Here is a 25869-nt window from a genome sequence, read left to right on the forward strand (position 1 = left end):
CCAACTGCAGACTGCATCTTAAACCGGAAGCAACTTTTAAACTGCATAAATGTATATTTATTTGTATATGCACCTCCTACATTTTTGACAAGTCTTGGACTATTACAAGTATCCATTTGCGAGAACATTTTGAAGGCCCCATGTAATTGCTATTGAAGGAGAGAAGATATTAATTGTCCAACTAAAGTAATACCTTTCAAGGAAGAGGTATTCCTGTCTTCTAAGTGTGACATGTCGATGAAATTGACAAAAGCACTTTGATGAATTTTTCTTGTTCAGGTTCATAGAACCATAATCACATAATCCCACTTGTTCTGTTTCGAGCAACACGTGTAGAGATTTGAAGAAATTGTGCCAATAAAAAAAAAACAACAGACTTAAAGATGAGATCACCAGGGGAATTAAGGGTTGTGAAAGCTCGGAGGTAATTTTTACATTCAAGATGCTGCAACAAGGAAAAATTATCACAAGATTACGTTGTAATCACATGAACAGAGTTTAATAGGGAGTTTTCATGCCTCCCAAGACCTCGTGCAACATTGTATTCCAACGAAGAGTCTCGGCACAATGATCTTGCAATCCAATGGAGAATGTTATAAACAAAACAAAAAAGAGCTTCTGGATCAAAGCCAGGAAGTATAGCTTTGTCCCGGTAATTTGCAGCCAAAGTAGATCCAAGGAAGGTTCATGTGGGCCAGCGGCGCCACAATAATGAATTGATGTCTGGGAGTAAAAACTAAAAAAGCTTAGTAAGAACACAGTGCCAAGGCGGATAATGTGTGTAAATTTAAACTTGAGTGATTGTGTCGAAAGTTTAAGTTTGTTTATTTTGCTGAGTTTCCAAAGCTGATGTCCTTATGATGTTATTTGCTTTTCCCTTCTGAATCGAGGTATATCATTTGAACAAATTCGTTTTATTTCTGCATCACAAGAAGAACACATCACTCATCGTGTAGAAGGGCGTATTATTGTGTGTAGGTTGTGCGTGTGTTGTTCCATCTGAACACAGATCTATCACAAATGACAGACAAAGAGACATTACAAGGTTTTCACAAGCGTTTTGAAAATGCAACTATAGCTTGTCAAATTGAGCCGTATTCAACATTCCGAGGTGCGAATTTGAATGGTGCCTTGCTGGCATTTACGCATGCAGGTAATGTCACAATGAGGTCGTTGCCATGACAATATAGAATCTAGTGGACACTTTGCCCCTGAATATGCAATGGTTTGTGGCCGCTGTCATTTAAAACGAAGTTATCACGCCGTCCTCAATGTGTCCGATACTCAATGTGACATGCCTGCAACTGTGAAGACATTCAACATAAGGATCTGGTTGGATTGTGGCCCCTAGAGGCCTCTGATGTTACACTTTCTACACTCTGAGTGTGTCACAACAGTGTTCTTAGGACACTCAGCAAGTGCAAAGCCTAAATTAGGCTGAGGGATAGACATGGTTTACAGATCAAAATCCAGTAATGACGGTGGGAAACTTTTTATACTCAAGATAGTGATTTAAGACTTGTGAAGGAGCTTGTACATGTACAGGCATTGCATGCGTGACAGGGACAATAAGAGACGTGGATGTATTTTCACCTGAATTGCAGGACATTGATGGATAACGTACAGATCAACACAGTATAAGGGATTTGACCCTGCATGGAATCCCAGCATTGTGAGCTAAAAACCTTCAGACTCAATTCTCCATGGTATAATGGAAGTGGACTGTGAGTTGTGAACACATTTCTCAGATGATATAAGATACACACATGAGACTGTCATGTGTTTTCTTATTTGATGAAAGGAAAGCTTTGTGATCACCTTTAAGAACAACAAAATGCAAATTTTGCTGTTAAAAATAGGTTTTGTTTTTAAAGATTTCAAACTAACTGGAACCCACAGTCCTGAGGCTGTTCAATCCCACTCTTTCTTCAAGGGATTCAAATTGGTGCAACACAAGCCATCTCGTGTCATCCACCATCCCCATACCTATGATAATTCCTACGCCAAAGAACCCGACCCAAGCCAACCCTGTTGCATGTTACTATATCTTTCCCCCCACCTCCCCCCCTCAGCCTCCATCCTTTCTCTCCTCTTTTTCTGCTTGTTCATTCCATTGCTTGTTGTGTACAACTGTTGTCCAATTTCCCACTGTCAGTTTGTTGCCTATTTGTACCATCAATCATCTCGCCCTTCCATGAGCCTCAATCATGTATACAAAACACTTCCCATCTATTTGCTGTCGATGACCTTTTGAAGAAGCTGCATGTATCATGAGGTGTTATGATGATGTGTAACATACTTGCGACAGAGCGTCAGTGCTGCTGAAGCAGTTTCTTAACAGACTTAGTGGTGTAATGGTTTTAATGTTCACTCCAAGTCTGGGAGATCGGCAGTTCAAACACTGGCTGAGTCATACAAAAGTCAAAAAAAATGGTACGTACTGCTTCCTCACTTGACGTTCAGCATATAAAAGGACAAGAGCACGGACAATCACCATAGGTTGGCATCCATAGGGAGGGAGACATTCCGCCTAAGGAAATGCCCCCCTGTGTGCGGTGAGAAATGTGGCGCCATTGTTGTGGCGTCGCTCATACCCAGAGTGCTCCGGGAAATGACGGCACTTCCCCCAAGCTTAGTGGCTGTTTTTGTCTTGTCTACAAGTCCTGTGTTGCATCTTGTGTGTTCCTCTACATGTCCATGTAGTGGTGTGTGTGTGTGTGTGTGTGTGTGTGTGTGTGTGTGTGTGTGTGTGTGTGTGTGTGTGTGTGTGTGTGTGTGTGTGTGTGTCAGCTCCACGACGAGCCTTCGATCCTGTTTAAAAAAAGGCTTATGCTGGGTGGTTTCCCATTGCCTTCTCAGCAATCAGTCGGAGCAGGAATTTGTAATTTGTCCATGATGCTGGCGAGAGCTCACCTACTCTTTGCCAATGGCACTGCGGGGTCTATAACATCCAACAACTAATGTGGGCAAACAGAACACTCAGCTTAACATACATCCAAGGGAGGGCAGATACATTAACGTTTCACCTTACCTGTGAAACACCAGGGGCAAGATTCAAACCCAGGCTGGACAGCTCAGACACTAGTGTGCATATGTCTAAGCTATCCTGCCAGCCCCAAAGTGTTAAAGTCATCTCAAAATTAAAAGTTACAGTGCATTTGACATTGAGATGACTTTATTTGGTTATACTTTCACTGATTTGGTAAAGTGCTCAAGTAGGAGGAGGAGGAGGAGCAGGAGGAGGAGGAGGAGGAGGAGGAGATTGGGACCATACTCTATGCAGAGCGTGGGTGCTGCCTAAGCAGACTCCTTGGCTATTGGACACAATCCTGGACAGGTCGCCACTCTGACACAGTATACCAGCATGCTGGCACTCATTTTGCCGACCTCGGAAGGATGACAGGCCGAGTTAACTCCACCTGGTATTAATTCAACATCTGAGCAGGATTTGAACTTTGGACCCTAAGATCCAAAGCCCACCACCCTAACCATTAAGCCAACACCACCAAGCTCAAGTAGGTGCTTTACAAAAGACTTCCTTTTGCCTACACAAAGGCTTGGATTTTGATTAATAGGGTCGAAAATAAAATTATAGCAAATAAGGAAGTTTAGGCCAAAAATGAAGAATTCTTACTCGTTTATCACTGATCATAACATTTTAGCATGATTACATTTTTCTATGACACCAAAGTGCAAAAAACAAGCCCACAAGGGCCCCAAGCAACGTCATAACACGATTCAGCCATGTGATCTCAATAAGTGGCACAATGGTGGGGCATCATCATAATGTTCAATTTGAGCACGTCCACATATGTGAGATCAAATGTCTTCCTGTGGGAAATAATAGGAGGCTAAAGATAGCTCTTATAGTGCTTGCTCCAAATCTCACATCATCCTTCCTTAACCACAGAGTCTAACTCTCCTCTTCTTACGCTGTGACTTCAACTGCCACCATGCCATCTGGTTAGGAATCAATTCGGTAAAAACCTGCCATGGCACAACTGCCAAGGATTTTCGTGAGACAGCAGGCCTGGCCCAATTGGTGAGTTTCCCAGCCCAGATATACACAAATGAGGAAATCGCCACTGCTGGGCCTGGTTATGATGAACTTCCTTGCCAATGTCTTGTTCAACTCCTCTACCAGATTTGTCTCCTCTGGCCATGTCTTCATGAAAGTGATAATTTCCCTGGCAATAATCAGAGCCATGCCCATGCTCTATCGAGTCTGGCAACTTGCCAGAGCGGCTTTTGTTTCTGCCCTTTCACCCAAGGACTCATCCTCTGGCAGTGATAACTCTTGGAATCGTTTTCTCAAAGGCCTCACTGATTCATCCCTCTCACCTGCAAGTATTTCACACATTTTCTTTGCAGTTGCTTTGAAAGTGGAGATCACCAACTCATCCTTTTCTGTCCCGACCTTTCCCCCTGTATCAAATGCCACCTGAACTCTGTGAGCTTTCCACCTGAGAAAGTTAACACGCTTCTGTCTGGCCTTGAAACTAATGGTATGAGCCCTGACCCCATCGGTGCCCAGATTCTCAAATCTTTTTCTGCTAAAATAGCATCTCCTCTGTTGGCCTCCTTTAATCACAGGTCCTCCGCACAAGATGCTTCCCTTACACTTTTGAGGTGGCAAGCATCACATCTATTTACAAGGGGAATTCCATGATAGACCACAGAGCAACAAGGCTCTTTTGGATTGTAAGCAAGGAAATTAAATTCATAATTGGCGAAGATGTCAGCTTTTGTTTTTCTCCATAATGTTCTGATCACCGACCGGTAGTGTGGATTTCAACATGCTCAAATAAACTCATAAGGAGACGAACGTTTGTTGTCGACAATGCCCTGAACCAAAAACAAGAGGTCAGCACATTACGTCCAGCAATCCCCTTATTGCCAATCAAAGTCCAGGCTCTAAAATCACCTGCACTCTTTTTGATCCTGTTATTTTTTTTTTTCTCCTGCCTGCAAATTATTCTCCTAATTTCTATGCTCGCACACTCTTCCTGTCAACATTTCAAGGTCACATTTAAGTCATCTTATACCGTGTCCTTCCGTCCGACCCACAATGTCCTTTAATCTTGCAAAGAAAGCTTCTTCCTTTCATATCTCCTTTATCCTCCAACATTTTGCTTTTTTTTTGTTTGCCCACCTCAACCTTTCAGATCCTATTTGGATGCATGTCCAATGCCATTATGCTCCTGACTGGCTGCTCTTCTGTTTAAATCATTTATCTCCTTTAGCTTCCATCATTTTGCTTCTCCATGAGCCTGCATTCTATGCAAAAAATAACACGTACCAGGTTTATTGATGTAAAGTGCTACAGTGCTAAGAGAAAACATCGAGATTGGAATACAATTGTAAAACATAGAGATTGTTGCTGAATAAAACTACCTCTGTTGAAAATATTACTTATGTTGAGAGCTTGGATATCAATGATGAAGCCGATTGAAACTAAAGAGTTTATTGCAGCCAAAAGGAGGTAGTTATGTGGATAGATGGACGTGAAGATTAAAAATAATCCAATTTAAATCCTCCAACTTCTATATTAAGAAAAATTGGTGGACCGGTTGGATGTGTGACAACTGGCAAGTACAAATTGATTAAATTTTGATGAAGATCTGGATCTGGATTAGAATACTGTAATATTTCAGTGACTTCACCATTGAGAGATAGGGACAAAAATGATACACAACACGATATCTCAAAAAAGTTAAACACGGATTCATAAAAAAGACTTGGTGTCCAGATTGAGTGTGTGACAAGGATGAAGTGATTCAATTTGGTGAATATCCGCATCCACATTACGATCCGAGATTTTTAAAGTGATTCAGGCCAAAAACGGTATATAGCATATCTCAAAAATGTATGGACGGATTCTGACACAACTGGGCGGATGAGTTGAGTTGATGACGAGAACAAGCCGATTAGATTTTGGTTAAGACCCAGAGGCAGATCCGACCTATCAGTGAGATACAAAACATAAACTGTTCAGCCTGGTGGAGGTGTGCACTCTACCGAGTGCCATCCTAGTTGTTGTTGGTATCTCTCTTTATTCTGTTCACTGCAGGATTGTGTGGTGTATTTCTATGTCCCTCCAATCCGATCAAGTCGCACATCATCCAATCACCCTCCTTTGATGGTCATGTACTCGAGTTTAAATAATCTAGGGAAGCAGTTGAACATTTAAATCAGATATCTAATTTAAACCAAATACCTTCGCCAATTGAACTGTGCTTCACGATGAGTAAATGGCGGAAAATGAACAAAATAACAAGCCTTGAGATGTCTGGTATTTGTGGTACGAAACATGAAAGTTAAGATGACAATAAAATAAAGTGAACTGACATTGATTTTAAAAGATTCATGGTTAAAAAGCTGCTTGCAGCAATTCTCTATGCATAATGTTTGGTTAGATATGGGCTTAATCACGAAGCAATCAAGGTTAGCAAATCTTATATGATTGCATTAGAAGGCAAAGTTTCTATCTCATCATCATGAGGACTATGCTGATTTCTGGGGGTTCGGCTATGCCGTGGGAACGGTACCTTGAGGGCCATAGATCAGCACAGGAATTTAGAATTCGGCCAAGGTACCTGCATATCGCCTACTCTTTAAAAAATTATCACATGATCTTTATCCTCCACCAAAGAATGTCAGCAGAAGGGATGGGTCAGTTTAACATCCTTTCTGAAGTGTAGCGTCCTCAGTGATGCAACGCCGAACATCCTGATTCAAACTTCAACAGTAAGATTAAACGATGAAGGCATTGTCAACATCAGCTGGAAATGTATTCCATGAGAACTCCATCATTGTCGGACATAGTCTGCACCTCATGCTTTGAACTTCTCCTGATTCTTCACTGACTGTTTGATCCATCTGGTCACCTTCAAGGTGGATAATATGAATGCCAAGAAGGCTTGGTGAACACAACCAGGAATGCCCATGATGAAAACACCTTGTGTATGTAGACCCCATCAGACAGGATGGTGCAGGGATAGCACACTTGCCTTTGAGCTATCTAATCTTGATTTGATCCCGACCTGACTATAAACTGCCCGAATGGTGCTTCGCAGGTAAGGTGTTGCATCGCAAAGTGTGCCGGCCCTTGGATGGACGTCAAGCAGGGTGTCCCATCTGCCAGAATTAGTCTGGAGGACTTTAAAGACCCTACAAATGTATTTCGATGAAGAGTCGTGTTCCCATCTGAACCCTTAGCTTAAGATGTAGGTTCACTAAGTTAAATGTACACATACCACGAACATTATGTTTCTCCATTGTTTATGAATGTACTAGTACGCTGAAGTCTACTAATGTATTTGTCTTGTATGTGATATATGTATAAGCTCCTCCATCTGAACAAACCACCCAATACATTCCTTGCCATGAGACTACTTCAATATAGGGCTTAGATGGGGTACAGTGCATGATGATCATCATGTCATGTTGACCATCTGACACAGAAGCTGTTTACCTTCAATGTAGCTGAAAAAAAAAAGGTTGAGAAACTCATGAACTGCATGACTTTTTTACATTTACCTTTACCCCAGAGGATATAGTTTCATTCTGCCCTAATTTCTGCAGCGGCAGAGCTTAATCAAAATAATTGCAGCAACTTGTTTGTTTGCATGCCCAGTGGCAATTATTGTACTTTCAGGTAACACATTGGCATTCCGCCCGAAAATAATGATTCATTGCTCCCCAAAAAAACCAAAGCAGACCTGCAATGATACATACACCTCCCCAATTTAGTTTCTGGCCAAATGTTTACAAGCCGAAGCCCAATGTCATGGTTTCATTGAATTCTCTGACCTGTCATTGGCAAATCCATGAACACAATCCCGTGCCAATAAGTGAACTCATCTGTGCGGGATTTGGTTTTTAAAAGATGTGTAAATGATTGTGATGAAGTACCATCATGGTTTACTCACCTCTGACCTGTCCAGCTTGAGTTTGAATCTCGAACCAGTTATCTCGAACAACTGCCATGCAGTTGCTTGGCATGCCTGTTGAGGAATCAGTCTGCGCTCTGTTTCTCGGATTGACCGTAAGCCAGGGGACTAAGACCTCTGCAGCAGTGGTATTTGGGGGATATTAAAGATCCTAAAAGTGTCTTTCGCAAAGAGTAGACGAGTTATCGCCAACATCTTGAACAAATGACAAATTCCTGTCCCGTGGTCTGCTCTTCTCTGACATCCTTCCGACACCAGGTCACACCGCTTGCTCTCTCAGAGTTTGTTTGCTGTGCTGGAACAGCAGCTCCTGCACTATAAACAAACTCACGTTCCCAGATTGTTCATGTCATGCATGTGAACGACTTGTCTTCAGCTACGAAGGGAAACCGTGACGATGATGATGATTCTCGTGATTTACTGCCAGGCGAAAGAACCCAAAGTTGAAATGAACCATTTCACTCGTCCCAATTACACGTTAACAACTGCTAGCTTTCCCTGTTGGCCTGGTCATAGTGACCTCACATACAACGTCCAAAGGGAAGGTGGAATAAATGCAAACAGCCATTTTTGCTCTTAATTAATGAGCCCAAAAGGGATACCCGACGCAATTACAAGATTCAGAAGCGTGGCTCCATCACATTACGTTTATACTCAAGTATCACTGGTCCTGCAGAGTTCTTGTTGTAGTTCCGGAGTTGATTCATTTTATACTTTCATGACATCTGAGTGAGAAGGACAATTAGTTCCATGAGAATGCACAGCATTCTTCATTGCACTGATGGAGAGGAAACAACGAAATAGAATTTGCAATTTCATTGCATGTGAAATTAAATAGAAAATTATGCTCTTTCTTTATTCCGGCTGACCTCTTGTTCTCTATCTCATGGAAATGTCCAAGTACCTTTGATGCAGTCCGAGGATGTTTCACGATCAATGTGGATCTGTATAAACACCTGATGCTGATCGACATGATCATCCAAATTGGTACCTATGTTCATGTGATTGGCCACCTGACACACCTCACATTTTGCATGGATATGATCATCCAAATTGGCACCTCTGATCACGTGATCGGCAACTGAACACATCATATGTGGCAGCATCGTTATTAAAGAAAAGGTGTAGTATCACACTTTGAGTAACAAATTACATTTTTTTAACAACATCTGAAGCTCATGGAGGAGCAGTTACACAAAACTTGTGCAGCACATGCAGACAGAGACATAGACATTAGACAACATTGGACTTGACGAGACAAATACAGCCTGGTGAACTTGGCGGGAGTGACATAACTTCCTGGACAACATATTTGTGATGTCGTTTTTCACTCCACTGTCAGAAAGCAAGTGGAAATCTCTCCCCCACCACTCCCCCCCCCTCATGAGGTTTATCCATGCTTTATCCTCTAAATGCTGAGTGTGAAAAAATTGTCCACTTTTCCAGCATATTCCACATTGTTCATTTATTAAAACCACCCTTTATAGTCCTAGATTTAACAGAAACACATAGGTTGAACAGTTATGTTTTAAAACTGCACTTCAGCTCGGATCATTTGCATTTGTCTTGTTTCCACCTCAGTTCCACAATTAGCGTGTGGCCGAGGCAGCAAATAGTTTGTTATTGTACTTTGTTCAAGGCAACTTCGAAGTGAATGGAACCAAATGGAACAAATGCAATTTCCACACAACTCAGTTTGCTTGCTGCTTCTTCCGATCAAACGGGGGTTATATTAACAGGAGCTTTTCACCCGGCCTTGAAAAGAGTGAGACATTGCACAACAGAAAAAGTTCTGTATTTGGTACAATCACATCTATAGTTCCTCTGCAGACAAAAGTGAAGTAACAGCCAGAAACTTCAACCCATCCCTGCCTTGTTTGCTTGTTTGTTTATTTATTTATTTGTATTTTGAATGCAGAAATGTAACTTCATGGAGGAGCCTCATAACGGAGGGCATCAGGGTCACAGACTGACATGGGGTAAAAGTGGAACAGAAAGGCAAAGATATCGGAGAATGAGGTGACAATGGGCAGCGTTCCAAAATGCCTGGAGGGAGGGGACATACGATAATAGATTTGGCACTGTATCATTTTGAAAACCATAGACATACAACAGAAGCACGAATCAAGTGAATGTCCCCATCTGTAAGAACAAGATGAAACCGGATGACAGGCAGGGTGTGGTACTTCAAACCACTATCGGCTGTATTCTGTAATGTTTTGGCCAACCGATTAGCCTCATGTAAAAAATAGCTTACACCCCCATTGCACAAGATTCTGACCGAATGAAGGAATCACAGCCGTAAGACGGTATTGGTCGAAGTATAGCTTCGCACAAAAGAAGAGTAACTTCAAAGAACGTTGTGTAGATAAAAGTCCTGTTCACATTTGTTTTTCCAGACAGATATAAAAGCTGCATTCATAAAGCAATTACTTATGAGAGCTAAGTGCTAAACCAACACACCGATGACATCACTCGAGATGAATGAAATTTTGAACATTAATGCATAATGAAGTAGTTTCTTTAACAACAAAGAAGTTTGCAGAAGCAACCTGATTACCTTGTTATAAGTTGAGCAGTCTCATTAAATGGATTACACATTAAAGATTGTAGTTTATCTGAGATTGTGATTTTAAGTTATGATGACTTGGAAGATAAAATGATACTCCTGTGATTTATACTTGTCCTTTCATGATATTTATGAAAAATAAGTGTTTGTAATACATCTCTTTATGTGTCTTATTCAAACTGATAATGTCTTCTTACATGTGGGGTGTTTAAGAGGTTCTCGGAAGGAAATACCATTCTCTCACAAGTCCAGCAAATACCATCATCTTTTTATACTTGTCAATATACAAGTACTGTATATATAATTGGCACGAATGTTTTGCCCCTAACAGTTATCCAAACTTGTAAAAATTGAGAATTGAAGAAAAAAAAATGGAGTTTCTTGAAAGGTGAAATTATCTCATTCCGAGAACATGTTGAACAAATACACGAAGTGCATTAGTCTTCACCATATTGAAAGATAGATATATAGACAGATAGATCAGTGCATAGATCGATAGATACATCAATGTATATCAGTACATAGATCAATGGATTGATAAATCAATGGATAATGGCTAGGTACATCGATAGATCGACAGATAACAAGATAGAAGATGCTTTGTACAAGTACATATCACACGTAATGAAAAGTAATTGTCAAATCATGAACTCAGGTATGTCATTATAAAATAATGATAAGCATTTGGTGTAAAAGCTAAGTGCATCATAGCCTGTCTCTCTCTCTCTCTCTCTCTCTCTCTCTCTCTCTCTCTCTCTCTCTCTCTCTCTCTCTCTCTCTCTCTCTCTCTCTCTCTCTCTCTCTCTCTCTCTCTCTCTCTCTCTCTCTGTCTGTCTCTGTCTCTCTGTCTCTCTGTCTCTCTGTCTCTCTGTCTCTGTCTCTCTGTCTCTCTGTCTCTCTGTCTCTCTGTCTCTGTCTCTGTCTCTGTCTGTCTCTCTGTCTCTGTCTCTGTCTCTCTGTCTCTCTGTCTCTGTCTCTCTGTCTCTCTCTCTCTCTGTCTCTGTCTCTCTGTCTCTCTCTCTCTCTCTCTCTCTCTCTCTCTCTCTCTCTCTCTCTCTCTCTCTCTCTCTCTCTGTCTCTGTCTCTGTCTCTGTCTCTGTCTCTGTCTCTGTCTCTGTCTCTCTCTCTCTCTTTCTTTCAGGATGCCAGCAATAACTCATCTCCACTTCGCAAAAGATGCCGTGGGATCTCTAACGTCCACCAGCTAATGCCAGCAGATGGTACACCAGGGTAAACATATATAAGAGGGTCGACACACTTTGTCATGGCTTGAGGTGGAATGTAGCATGCATCTGCATGCGAATCCGACATTGTATTCAGTCGTGTCTGGAATCGGACCAACACAACACGATAGGGAACTTAACAGTAATAAGTGTGTGACCTCTGGTACTATCCCTATGGTGTTCCTCCTGACGGCTAATTAAGTAGCTCGAGTTCCAAGGTCTATGACCATGAAGCTTCTTGACTTTCCTATCGCGTCGATCAATTCGCCTTCATGCTGTCTGATGCTATTTGGCCATCGCTTCTAATGACAGAGTCAATGAGCCTGCAAGAGGAGAGAAGACGCGCTGAGTTAGACCCAAGGCACTCTGCCCCGAATCACACTCGTATGGGAGAGACCATTTTGCTACAATCGCATAATCTTTCCGACACTTCCTCAAATCGATCGGGGAATTTTTTTATATATATAATATATTATATACATAATTTTTTACTCAGTGTTCATTTTTAGATCACTCAAGGAGGGAGAGCCAAGAGAACAATTTTGCCTTTGATGGCAAAATAGACTCAAACATTTTACAGATGTGTGTGTGTGTACATATATATATATATATATATATATATATATATATATATATATATATATATATATATATATATATATACACACACACACACACACACACACACACACACACACACACACACACACACACACACACACACACACACACACACACACACACACACACACATCATGCATATTGTGAGAAAACAATGATAAAATGAATTAATGACCAATCGATTCTCATCAAAATATCACAAGGGATCATAAAGCATGATACGACGGGTGTTCAAAAAGTTCGACGAACGAGATTTGGAAAATTCTCCAAATGAGTACAGGATAAAAAACAACAGATGCATTGCTAGAAATATAATAAATACATTTATTACCGTGGCCGAAGGACAGGGTATTGCATTTGGGTCCATTTGTTTGTCTGTCTGTCTGTCTCATTGTTTGTCCGCACAGAACTTTCATGTTTTTCTCTGCAACCGCTTGTCGGATTGAAATAAAATTTTCACCATTGGTGCGACGACTCATGTAGAATGCTTTAATCATAATTATGACATCATAATTGCATGTGTAGAATGCTCCATCAGATCAGTATGAAATTTTTTGAGGGTCAAAGGATAAAATGGTCAACAGGAAAATATTTGTTGCCGTCATCGGTTATGTGTTTAAAAAAAAAATTAAAAAAAAACTTTAAAAATCTCAAGTGGCTGAACAGAGCGAGGCGAAACTTTACATGTATGACCATCTATCCATGAGGACCAAAAGGTTCACACATATGACATCATAGGTCACATGGTTTGGCAGCCATATTGGATTTACCCTATAACATGGAAAAAAATCTTCTTCTCCAGAAAGGCTGGACAAATTAAGGGGAAACTTTACACAAGTGTTCCCCAAGCCATGAGTGTGCAACTTTGTAAAGGAATAATTGATAGGTCACATGGTTTGGCAGCCATACTGGATTGAAGAAAATATTAAGTAATGTTTTCTCTGGAACCGCTAAATCAATCGACGTGAAACTACACAATTATGATCTCGTCTTAATGTAGAAAAGTTGTTTTAAATTTCAACTTGATCGGACGCATGGTCTGGCAGCCAGAATCATTTAATTTTTTGATTTGGGTTCTTTCTGTTTTTTGATTATTATTAATTGTTTTTTGAATTAAGGTTCAGTTGGCTGTGCCTGGATGGTTTTGAGGGTGGAGTAGTCGCAGCTGAAATGCTAATCCTATTCAGGTTCCTCCTGATGTCTTCATCTTTATTTTTTGCTTGTTCGGGTTCCTTCTAAATACTCCAATGCAGGACTGTATCTATTTGGTCTTCCATTTGGTTTTAATTGAATTTATTTTAATCCCATTCTAAATTCAATTGAATAGTAATAAAAAAAACTGTCACGGGTCAGGGTCAGATGTCGGATCAAAGAGGGGTTTCATCAAAGCGAGATGCCTTGGCACCCAGTCATCACTGTCAGCAGGTATAAAGTGGCAATTCTAGTTATGTCTCTAATTAATCACATAACACACCAGTACACAAACACCACACAAAATAAGTCCTGATGAGGGTCTACAATCTCAGATTGCTCTTTTATTGTTTATTTTCATAATTAATTACATATACTGCACTGCACTTATAGAATTAAAGATTAAAGTACTAGTATCTCGTTCGTAGAACATTTTGAACACCTCTTGTAGACCATCGAGTGGGAACCGATCATCAGAATGACCATAGTTTGAACTGACAAGAGCAAGGCAAATAATGGATGGAGGAATTTGGCTTTACTATGCATCGATGTGCGAATTTCTCTTTTCTGTTAGACACAACAGACACCATACCAGCGCGCAGATGTTCTCTGGTGGTTTCCCACAGGTTATGTCCATTGGGTCCACGTGGATGCGAGCATAGCGGGCCAGGTCCGTGGTTTGTGGTTGACAGGAGTGATATTCCCACGCTGCAACATCGTCAGAGCTGTGTACGGTAACCTTGCACCGACTGTACGGCGGTAGTTGGGAAGCGGAGCCCAGACTGAGCGCGGCTCCGAGGAGTAAGAGGACCCGGCGCAGTGGCTCGTCGGGCCATGCGAGTCCAGTCGGGACCGTGGGAACCATGGTCAGCAAACGCCGGAGAGGGGCGTCGAAGAGTGCTGCATCGTCCGACGGGTCTCCGGGTAAATTAGGTGGTGGAGCTCGCAGCTCGTGCGCTTTTCGGGACGGACGCAGAGAAGTTCCAACAGCGATGTCGAACCACAGCACGTGAGACAACACAGTCCAAAGAATCCGGGTGAAGACGATCAGAGGAAATGGATACTCGAGACCGGGATATTTGTCTGGACCGGTCCCGCCGGGCTGCACACTCGCACTCTTTGTACAGCGCGGAAGTCCGACACGCAGAGCGATTTAAGGCAGCGCTCGAGATTCGCCTCCTCTTCTGCACCCTCCCTGCAACCGCCCCACACACACACCTCTCCACCCCACCTCCCTCCCCCGTCCGGTGATAATCCCCAGAGTAGCACGCGCGGAAACGAGCCGTGGACCTAGCGTGAGTCCAGGACGGTAAGTTTCTCCAGCGTCTGGGAAGTGCGTAGGTGATGATTCTAATGAGTGCAGTTGCAAGACCCTCCCGGAAATACCAATCCAGAAGCCCGTCCAGGTGCACGTACTAGGGACAGAATGTAGAGGGATAGACAACATTTGGAGAAGTTCCACAAACAGCTGCCAGTGAATGAACGGACAACACTGCAATGAATAATCCCGTACAATATATATATATATATATATATATATATATATATATATATATATATATATATATATATATATATATATATATATATATTCAACATTAAATGGGAAAACCGACTCAGTTGCTGCATGTGGAAAGCACAGAGCCGCCCACTGCCTAATGCGGTGTCAGCTGTTTCACTGCTAACCGCAGCATCACTCAGCTTACATGGCTTTAAGAAGCCGTTTTTGGCAGGATCGTCAGCCAAACTCCTTGGGAAAAGGAATCAATCCACGGACGCATTTCTGGCTCGAGCCACCATAAGCACGGAGTGGATTCCCAATAGAAAGTGAACTGACACTCCATTCCAGCTAAGAGGTACTCGGAAATAAAAGTGTATATGTATGTATATGTATGTATGTATATATATATATATATATATATATATATATATATATATATATATATATATATATATATATATATATATATATATAATTATTGTATATGCAAACATAATTATATATCCACGAACCACACCAAAACTGCAATGAAAATGAATTATCGAGGAAATTGTCACCAAGCCGGTGGTTCGACGATCCCCCGATCTCTCCAAGCCTGTTCGTCCCATGATCCCATCCCATGCACCTTACGGATCAATAAAGAGCTCGGTGTGCGGTCGACGCGTCAAGGGTTAAGCGTGCGAAGCGCCCTCCAGGCACCTGTCGGGACGCGCTCGCGGAGCTCTCCGTGGAACAAGATTCATCGGTGCGTAAAAGTACTGAAACTGGTGTGTTCGTAATTATGAGCTCGTACTGTATTTTCTGCGGAATTAAGGGGATAAAAATGACCGGGGAGTTGGAAAATCGAAACCGAATGGGACGGATGTTTTGCGATTTTTCGACCGCAAACGGAGAACACCCCGCCCCACACCGTCTCCATACGACCCCCCATCCGACCCCCGTCTCCATCCGACCCCCCATCCACCACGCCAGCACGAGAGACGCGAGTGTGAGGGAGTAGAACAACTCGCCCTTTCCCGAGAGATAACACGCCGGCAGATGCAGCCAGCCGTGAGTGGGGATGCGCGATCCGCGCTGCCCCTGACCGCCGTGTCAGGCGCACAATGAACGCGTCGGTCACAGTCCGTGGGAGGAGGGAGATAATGAAAGTGTACGAGGCGCCATGCACCGAGCTGCTGCTTTGTTGCAAATCCACGGCTCGCGGTGAGGGGTGCGACCATCTCCCTCTCCTGGCTGACACAAGACGAATGAATCAATTCTTTCTTTTCTTGGGAAGAAACTCACTCCGTCCAACGTACCTTCTCCAATAAGCCTTGTTATTTTTTTGAAAGTTCAACCCAGGAGGTCGACGTCACGTTTGGAATTCCCCCACCCTCAACCCCCACCCTCAAACCCCCACCCTCAACCCCCCACCCTCAACCCCCGACCGAATCCTCCACCATTGCGCAACCTTCGCCGTAGTCATGTGACCCCAGGAAAACAAGTTGGAAAGTGCAGGGTTAATGGTGAAATCGAGTTCAACGGGAAAATATCCTCACGCACGTTTTCCATGGAAAAACCCCAAACACCATGAGTCACTCAATAGACGAGGTGTGTGTGTGTGTGTGTGTGTGTGTGTGTGTGTGTGTGTGTGTGTGTGTGTGTGTGTGTGTGTGTGTGTGTGTGTGTGTGTGTGTGTGTGTGTGTGTGTGTGTGTGTATATATGTGTGTATATGTGTGGAAATGTATGTATATGTGTGTATGTCTGTATGTGTGTATATGTGTGTATGTATGTATATGTATGTTTTTATGTATGTATATGTATGTATGTGTGTATATATGTATGCATGTGTGTATATGTATGTATGTTTGTATGTATATGTATGTATGTGTGTATATGTATGTATGTCTGTATGTGTGTATATGTGTGTATGTTGTATGTATGTATATGTGAGTATGTCTGTATTTGTATATATGTCTGTATGTGTATATGTGTATGTATGTCTGTATGTCTGTATGTGTATATGTGTATGTATATGTGTGTATGTGTGTATATGTGTATGTATGTATATGTATGTATGTTTGTATGTGTGTATATGTGTGTATGTTTGCATGTGTGTATACGTGTGTAAGTATGTGTGTATGTGTGTATATGGGTGTATGTGTGTGTATGTGTATGTATGTATGTCTGTGTGTATATGTGTGTATGTCTGTATGTGTGTATATGCGTATGTATGTGTATGTATGTTTATGTATATGTATTGTTATGGAGCCGGGTGTTAGCAGCGAGCACGACCGCTAGGTGGAGCAGTAGGGTCGACTCTGCCAAACACCCGGAATGTAGATCGTACCTTTCGGAAAACTCCGAGAGTTCCGGCTCCCTTACAGGACCACGAATCGTCAATAATTCCACCACGTGGGACAGGGTTATTTCCCAAACTTCAAAATACCTTGAGGCCCACGTGGCGAGCTACCGAGTATTCACACCCTCGATGGCACTCGTACGGGACGACCTGTGCGTGACCCGAGCAGATGGTCACTGAGCTTCCGTCGGTCCCAAATGCACACCACTACGGCAACAACGGCCTTCTTTAATTCCCCAACATGCACCTTGCTAAACCAATGAAGGAAGGAACAGAAATGAGCTGAAACATTCAACAATGGGATATTTATTAACAGTAGGTAGGGAATGAGGGAAGCACGTAAGGGCAGAGTTATCATGACGAATATAAAATGCAAGTATGTACAAGGCAAAAAGAGCACTTAACAAGTTACTACTTAAAGACGGGGCCCCAGACACACACGTGCACACACAAATACCCCAAAAAGTAAATGCACCTTCCCGCCTCGTGCGGCCCTTGTCAATCCGATTTGGCGGGACTTGAACCCGCAGCTCGATGCCGCTGCAAACACCGGGTATGGAGGCAGCGCCAGGCTCCAGCACGTGACCAGACCCGAGCCAGCGACGAGATACGGACCGAGAGCCAGACCACGCCAGCGACAAGATGAGCAGAGAGCCAGAGCACACGCTCGAACAGACGGGGGGGTGCAGATTGTTTTTCTCCGCGCTCGAGCCGACAACCAAAAGTCTCTTCTTGGTCCAATCGTGCCGCAATCTTATTCACCCTTTTCCAGGGGCGAGGAGGTGCCTCCTCGCTCCCCGCTCTCCCTCACTGGACGATTTTGGCATGCAAAATCTCTCTTCGCCTTCCCCAATGGCCAAAACGAGCGGCAAGTCCATCGATTGGCCTGGGGGCGTGGTGACGTCACGCGGACCGCCTTTCTCACCGTCGTGGGGTCTGATTGGCTGAGCGGCGGCCACCTCACTCGTAGCACGCTGATTAGTCGAGGGCCGCCGCAAGGCTCCTCCTTGAACTCCGCCCACCACGGGCACCATGGCGTCGGCCAGAGCGAGGTGAAGGTGAGGGTGATGCTGTTGTTGTCGAGGAAGATTCAGGGATGTAATTCAAATCATAACTATTAAAATAACTCCGCAGCGCATGAACATTTAATTACCCATTAAACAAGGGATGGGACCCTAACTAAAAACACGTACTTACTGATATAACTGAGCTATAGGGGACGGCTGTCTATCTGTGTGCACAAGGCTTCCAGATTTGTAACAGTATGTATGTGAGTATATGTATGTGTGTATATGTGTATATGTGTGTATGTATGTATGGGTGTATATGTATGTATGTGTGTATGTGTGTGTATGTATGTATGGGTGTATATGTGTGTATTTATGTGTATGTATTTATGTGTGTATGTGTATGTGTGTATATGTGTATGTATGTATGTCTGTATGTGTGTATGTGTGTGTATGTGTGTATACATGTGTGTATATGTTTGTATGTGTGTATATGGGTGTTATGTGTGTATATGTCTACAGTATATGGGTGCGTGTGTGTACATGTGTGTACGTGTGTACATGTGTACATGTAGATGTGTGTATGTGTATGGGTTTGTGTGTGAGTGGATGTGTATATGTATGTTTGTGTACGTGTGTACATGTGTATGTATGTGGATGAGTATGTGTGTTTATGTATGTGTATGTGTGTATGTGTGTACATGTGTGTACAAGTGTGTGCATATGTGTGTATGTATGTATGTATGTATGTATGTATGTATGTATGTATGTGTGTCTATGTGTGGAATGTGTATATACGTGAGTATGTGTATATGTGTGTATGTATGTATGTGTATGTATGTATGTGTATATGTGTTACAGTCTGTATGTGTGTATATGGGTGTGTGGGTGTATGTGTGTGTATGGGTGTATATATGGGTATGTGGGTGTATGTGTGTGTATGGGTGTATATATGTGCCTATGTGTGTATGTGTGTGTATGGGTGTATGTATGTGTGTGCATGGGTGTATGTATGTGTGTATGTGTATATATATATATATATATATATATATATATATATATATATATATATATATATATATATATATATATATATATATATATATATATATATATATAAAATATATATATGTTTATGTGTGTATGGGTGTATGTATGTGTGCACGAATGCGTGTGTGTGTGTATGTTTGTGTACATATATATATATATATATATATATATATATATATATATATATATATATATATATATATATATATATATTGTTGCGGATTCGCGCCCGCCGGCGTGCTGATGGCCACGTAACGCGAATCGCGGCACGTCGCCCACCGGACGGACAATCCAGTCGTGACCCTCTCGGACTAACGCCGGGAACCAGTCACGGGTGGACCTTTCGGTCTCACCGCGATCGAGCCAATCAGCCCCCGCGTGGGATAGGGTTGCTCGCCAAATTCGACCTACCTAAGTACCCACGCGGAGGGTAGACCGGGCGATCGCACCTCGCCGCGGGTCGACTTCGGACACGGGCCACTTAAGCGACCCGTTCCGTACTATCGGGATAACCGAGCGGTGTTATCGTCGACCTCGACGGTTCGATTAATTATCGGGCGTATTCAGCCCACTACCAACCCTTTACGTGAAGCAAGATGAGGATTCAATGAAGGAAATGACGAAGCGAAGCGGGAAACAGTTCAACACAAAGCACATTTATTCGCGACGAACGGAAAGCACACATATTCAATTCCACCAAAAGCACACAGAAAAGAAAAAACACAATGCAATTTACACAAAAAGCAAATGCGACAATGCAGATCTAATACCGATTACACGAGCACACGGCAACACTTATACAATTTTACTTCACAGACGGCGCCGACAACACATACCCAAAACCAAGGAAAGAATACCCTCAAGGATGAGGCGGGCCTGAGGCCGAGACCGGGTCGGGCCTACCCGTCTGGTGATGAGACGCGGAGCGGCGATGGTGCCTCAACTCCGCGGGCCTCGCGGGCAGTATCTGGTAGGGGGTGGGAAAGGGGCCCCCTTGGTCACACTATCTCAGCGCGGGGGGAAACAGGAGGGGGTTGCTGATGCTCAGGGTATAGAGGATTTTTATTGCCCCGCGACGAGCGTCTCCACCTCGGCCAGGTCGCGCTGTCGGCCTCCCTGGGGTGCAGTTCCCTGCACGACGCGAGCACCCCCTCGTCTGCCCTCGCCGCCTCTCCACAGCTCCGTCCCCTCCGCTCCGACTCCAACGCACACGACGACCAGCTCCTTCTTGCCAACTCCACGGCCCGCGAAGTCTTAACTCTCTGTTCCCTCTCGACTCTACTACTCACTGGACTGACGAACACGGTCGCTTATATCAGCCCCGTGGCTTCGCCCTCTCATCTTTGACCCCCTCCCTTCGACCTTTCACCTCGCTCCCCATTGTCCCGAGAAAAAGTGGGCGTGAATGCTTTTTGATCCATAAATTTGCATATATCGATCGCCCTCCAACGCCCTGGGGGCGGGGCCAATTCGCCCCTCGCTCACCGATTGGACGGCAAAAAGTGGGCGTGTGTCGTTTTTGATCCGTTTTTGAAACACAAAATCCGTGATTTTGTACACGCTGTTCGGCGCGCGCCCTGCACGAGTCCAACACCGGTACCCACAAGCGGCGCAAGAACGGTGGCGATGCGACGGTTGCGAGGTGTGACGTGAAGGTCGTGGCGGTGGGTGGTTGATGTGGTGGTAACAATGGCGGTTGGTCCAAATTAAAGATAGTAAAAGAAAAACGGCTATCCTGAAGAGTCGCAGCACGCATAAATGACATGTATTCCCACTAGACAACGGGTTTGGGCCTAACTACACATATACTTACCGAGATACCTCACCTAAGGGACCTGAATGGTGGTTTGCGAATTTGGTAACCACAACAATATATATGTCTATGTGTTTATGTGTGTGTATGGATATATGTGTGTGTATGTGTGTATGGATATATGTGTATATATGTGTGTGTATGGATTATGTATGTGTGTATGGATATATGTGTATATATGTGTGTGTGTGTGTATGTGTGTGTATATATATATATATATATATATATATATATATATATATATGTATGTGTGTGTGTGTATGTATGTATGTATGTATGTATGTATGTGTGTGTATGCATGTATGTATGTATGTATGTGTGTGTGTGTGTGTGTGTGTGTGTGTGTGTGTGTGTGTGGGTGTGTGTGTGTGTGTGTGTGTGTGTGTGTGTGTGTGTGTGTGTGTGTGTGTGTGTGTGTGTGTGTGTGTGTGTGTGACTAACCTAACAAGGTAACCCAACCATTGTGGTTTTCGATTTACTGGAAGGGCGCAGTGTGTGGTCAAAACAATTGTTTGCCTGTCGACTGACATTTAGAAAGACTCGGTGATGGCACACGAAGGAGCACCAAAGGGCTATCTTTTGATGCTAATAGATCTTACAAAAACAATCTCTTTCGATTGATGAAAAGGTAGGCAGAGAGTTCGCCGTGAAGAGCGTGTCATTGGCTCATCTAAATTCGACCTACTATTTGACTCGACCCTTTTGGAATCTGTGGGCCGAAGGTGGGTGGTTTTCTGGTGCAGCCTATAATTAATTGCAGGTTTGTTGGTTCAAATCCATTGTTCACGTCGGGTTTTTTGACAGGACACGCTTATGGGTTTATCCAGGAGAAAGTGAGAAGTCGGCCATAATTATGTCCATCATGTCAATGGGTGGATATTTAAATCTCAATCAGAGACCGGTTCAGGGTGTTTCACACCACGAGATGTGTACGCTGAGTGTTCATTAAAAAGGAAACGAAACACCTGTTCTGAACAAGGTAAGAAAAAACGTGTTTCCTTCGGACGTTTCACAAGGCTGCGGTGGGAATGCCAAGGACGAGTGAAGCTGCGAAGGAGTGTGTGCAGTTACCAAGCGGCGAGCTAGCGCTTGCCAAGCTAGCCGTTCCTTATCAATGGTTTCGAATGGAATGCTTGTTTGAGTGCTTAAGCCACTTGGCGAGCGCTCTACACGAAACTTGGTGGATGAACACACCCCACGTACTCACCACGAATCCTCCACAAGAAGTTTCTATCGCCTCGGGAAACTTGCGAGGATATAATTGTGTAAACACTGAGCACTCCAGTCGTCAACCGGCTGCCCCTGTGCCGTGGTGGTTCCCTCAAGGCGTGTTTATAATTGAGATGTTTGTGTCCGATTATAATTACGACACCAACCACATGTCTCTCTCTCTCTCTCTCTCTCTCTCTCTCTCTCTCTCTCTCTCTCTCTCTCTCTCTCTTTCTCTCTTTCTCTCTTTCTCTCTTTCTCTCTTACTCTCTCTCTCTCTCTCTCCCTAGCTCTCTCTCTCTCTCTCCCTCTCTCTCTCTCTCTCTCTCTCTCTCTCTCTCTCTCTTTCTCTCTTTCTCTCTTTCTCTCTTTCTCTCTTTCTCTCTTTCTCTCTTTCTCTCTTTCTCTCTTTCTCTCTTTCTCTCTTTCTCTCTTTCTCTCTTTCTCTCTTTCTCTCTTTCTCTCTTTCTCTCTTTCTCTCTTTCTCTCTTTCTCTCTTTCTCTCTTTCTCTCTTTCTCTCTTTCTCTCTTTCTCTCTTTCTCTCTTTCTCTCTTTCTCTCTTTCTCTCTTTCTCTCTTTCTCTCTTTCTCTCTTTCTCTCTTTCTCTCTTTCTCTCTTTCTCTCTTTCTCTCTTTCTCTCTTTCTCTCTTTCTCTCTTTCTCTCTTTCTCTCTTTCTCTCTTTCTCTCTTTCTCTCTTTCTCTCTTTCTCTCTTTCTCTCTTTCTCTCTTTCTCTCTTTCTCTCTTTCTCTCTTTCTCTCTTTCTCTCTTTCTCTCTTTCTCTCTTTCTCTCTTTCTCTCTTTCTCTCTTTCTCTCTTTCTCTCTTTCTCTCTTTCTCTCTTTCTCTCTTTTCTCTCTTTCTCTCTTTCTCTCTTTCTCTCTTTCTCTCTTTCTCTCTTTCTCTCTTTCTCTCTTTCTCTCTTTCTCTCTTTCTCTCTTTCTCTCTTTCTCTCTTTCTCTCTTTCTCTCTTTCTCTCTTTCTCTCTTTCTCTCTTTCTCTCTTTTTCTCTTTCTCTTTCTCTGTCTCTTTTTTTCTCTGTCTCTTTTTTTTCTCTGTCTCTTTTTTCTCTGTCTCTTTTTTTCTCTGTCTCTTTTTTTTCTCTGTCTCTTTTTTTTCTCTGTCTCTTTTTTTTCTGTGTCTCTTTTATTTCTGTGTCTCTTTTTTTTCTGTGTCTCTTTTTTTTCTGTCTCTTTTTTTTCTGTGTCTCTTTTTTTTCTGTGTCTCTTTTTTTTCTGTGTCTCCTTTTTTTTCTGTGTCTCCTTTTTTTTCTGTGTCTTTTTTTTTTTTTTTTTCTTTTTTTTTCTGTGTCTCTTTTTTTTTCTGTGTCTCTTTTTTTTTCTGTGTCTCTTTTTTTTTCTGTGTCTCTTTTTTTTTCTGTGTCTCTTTTTCTCTCTTTTTCTGTGTCTCTTTTTCTCTCTTTTTCTCTCTTTTTCTCTCTTTCTGTGTCTCGGTCTCTGTTGGCATCTCCATCATGTAGCAATGTCACGAATCTGATGATTTCTCCTGTAAATGATCACGTTAGTCACAAAATTTAATTTCTTCACCAACGATGATGTATTGACTGGGGAATAGGAAGTGTGTGTGTGTGTTTGTGACATTTTGACCCAAGATTTTCACGAGTACACACACACACACACACACACACACACACACACACACACACACACACACACACACACACACACACACACACACACACACACACACACACACACACCTTGTACGCAAACCTGAAGACAGCATGCCAGAAAAGGTTTCCCGAACCCACCAAGCAAAAAATTTACAAAGACAGGTGCAAATGTAAGATGTCACACAAGAAACTGAAACAGCAAGGAATATATCGCCTCAACGATCGTTCATCACTCAATTCACCTGTCTGTTCATCACTCTTTTCACCTGTCTGTTCATCACTCTGTTCACCTGTCTGTTCATCACTCTGTTCACCTGTCTGTTCATCACTCCATTCACCTGTCTGTTCATCACTCCATTTACCTGTCTGTTCTTCACTCCATTCGACTGTCTGTTTATTAGTCCTTTTACCTGTTCATTCATCTGTAAGTCCATCAACCAATTCACATGTCCATTCATAAGTCCATAGATTCATCAGTCCATTCGTATGTCAACTCATCTATTCATCAGTCCATTCGCATGTCCGTCCATTCGTTAATCCATTCACCTGTCTGTTCATCAGTCTATTCATCAGTTCATTCCCCTGTCCATTGATTCATACGTTCATTCATCAATCTGTTTTCTGGTCCGTCCATCCGTCCATTTCCCATTACATTCCCACAGCTGTACATCGGGTGGAGGGATGGTGGAGTGGACAAGGAAGGAGGTTGGGAGGGAAGAGTTGGACAGATTATTTTGGAGGTTCCACGATGGAACTCATTTACGATGATGATTCTTTACTCCACAGAACCATAATATGGATAAGTGGGTTAAACATAACGATTTTTACTGTTATTAAGGATATCTTAGCGTCTTGCCACACTACTCATCCTCCCCCTCCCCCCAACGCATTCTCCCACCTCTTCCAGTGAAATTGAGTGGATAAACTGACAAATTGGATGAATGATGTGTTGATGCAACACAGGCATGATGGGCCAAATGGCGTCCTCCTGCGTCAATGTTCCTCAGACTGTATTTCCATGAAGAATCCCCTTGGTGGACATGATGAATTACAAAAGGGTGAACGTGGACAGCAGCACAACATTTGTGGAAGAAATAATTAAGTGCTGCAATCATACCCATGGACATCAAGCCAGATACAATATCGTTTACATGTGTAACGTGATATTAAAGCGAAACGGCTGGCTGCATCATCATGGCATCGTTTGTATGAACCCTTACAATGGCAGGAAGCAAAATTAGTTCAGTTGGTGAACAAATCGCAAAGTTTCAACAGCGCGTTCCTGAAAAACCAAGTTTCTCCCTGCGTGCATTTGTTACAAACCAAAAGGATCGTTTACATATTACGTATGCAAAACGGCGGAATTTTTCACTGCATCCTTCTCCTCCTATCCCACGTGTCCTTCCTTTCGAACGAACTCTCCTGACGTTTTTTATCATTTTCTTCTCCGTACTCCAACCCCCGAGCCCCCCTCCTCTCCCACCCTCTCTCATTTTGTTTGCTGTGATCTCCTCTTTTGTATCCCTTTTCACTCAACGATTGTCTTCCTGCATTTAGCCTTTCTCTTTGCACACGTAATATGTAAAAATCCCAAATTTTTTTAGAGAGAGAGAGAGAGAGAGAGAGAGAGAGAGAGAGAGAGAGAGAGAGAGAGAGAGAGAGAGAGAGAGAGAGAGAGAGAGAGAGAGAGAGAGAGAGAGAGAGAGAGAGACACACAGAGACACACAGAGAGAGACAGAGAGAGACAGAGAGAGACACA

At 42.9% G+C, this 25869-nt stretch overlaps 1 protein-coding gene across 6 annotated transcripts in view; it reads right to left on the bottom strand.

Moving 5' to 3' along the window:
* Positions 1 to 15680, bottom strand: part of LOC147013148 (netrin-G2-like) — a 127164-nt gene extending 111484 nt beyond the window's left edge. Inside the window, exon 1 of one of the 6 annotated variants that reach the window (XM_085854766.1) lies at positions 14149 to 14777. In XM_085854766.1, the coding sequence (XP_085710892.1) occupies positions 14149 to 14421 (273 nt within the window). In that variant the 5' untranslated portion in view covers positions 14422 to 14777. Of the gene's footprint in view, positions 1 to 14148; positions 14778 to 15614 lie in introns of those variants that run through there. The other 5 variants (XM_085854769.1, XM_085854768.1, XM_085854771.1 and 2 more) reach the window with 5 other exon arrangements.
* Positions 15681 to 25869: the final 10189 nt, after the last annotated feature.

The sequence above is a fragment of the Eptatretus burgeri genome, chromosome 14, assembly GCF_056783735.1.
Source record: "Eptatretus burgeri isolate ZD-2024b chromosome 14, Ebu_testis_v1, whole genome shotgun sequence".
Lineage (NCBI taxonomy): Eukaryota > Metazoa > Chordata > Myxini > Myxiniformes > Myxinidae > Eptatretus > Eptatretus burgeri.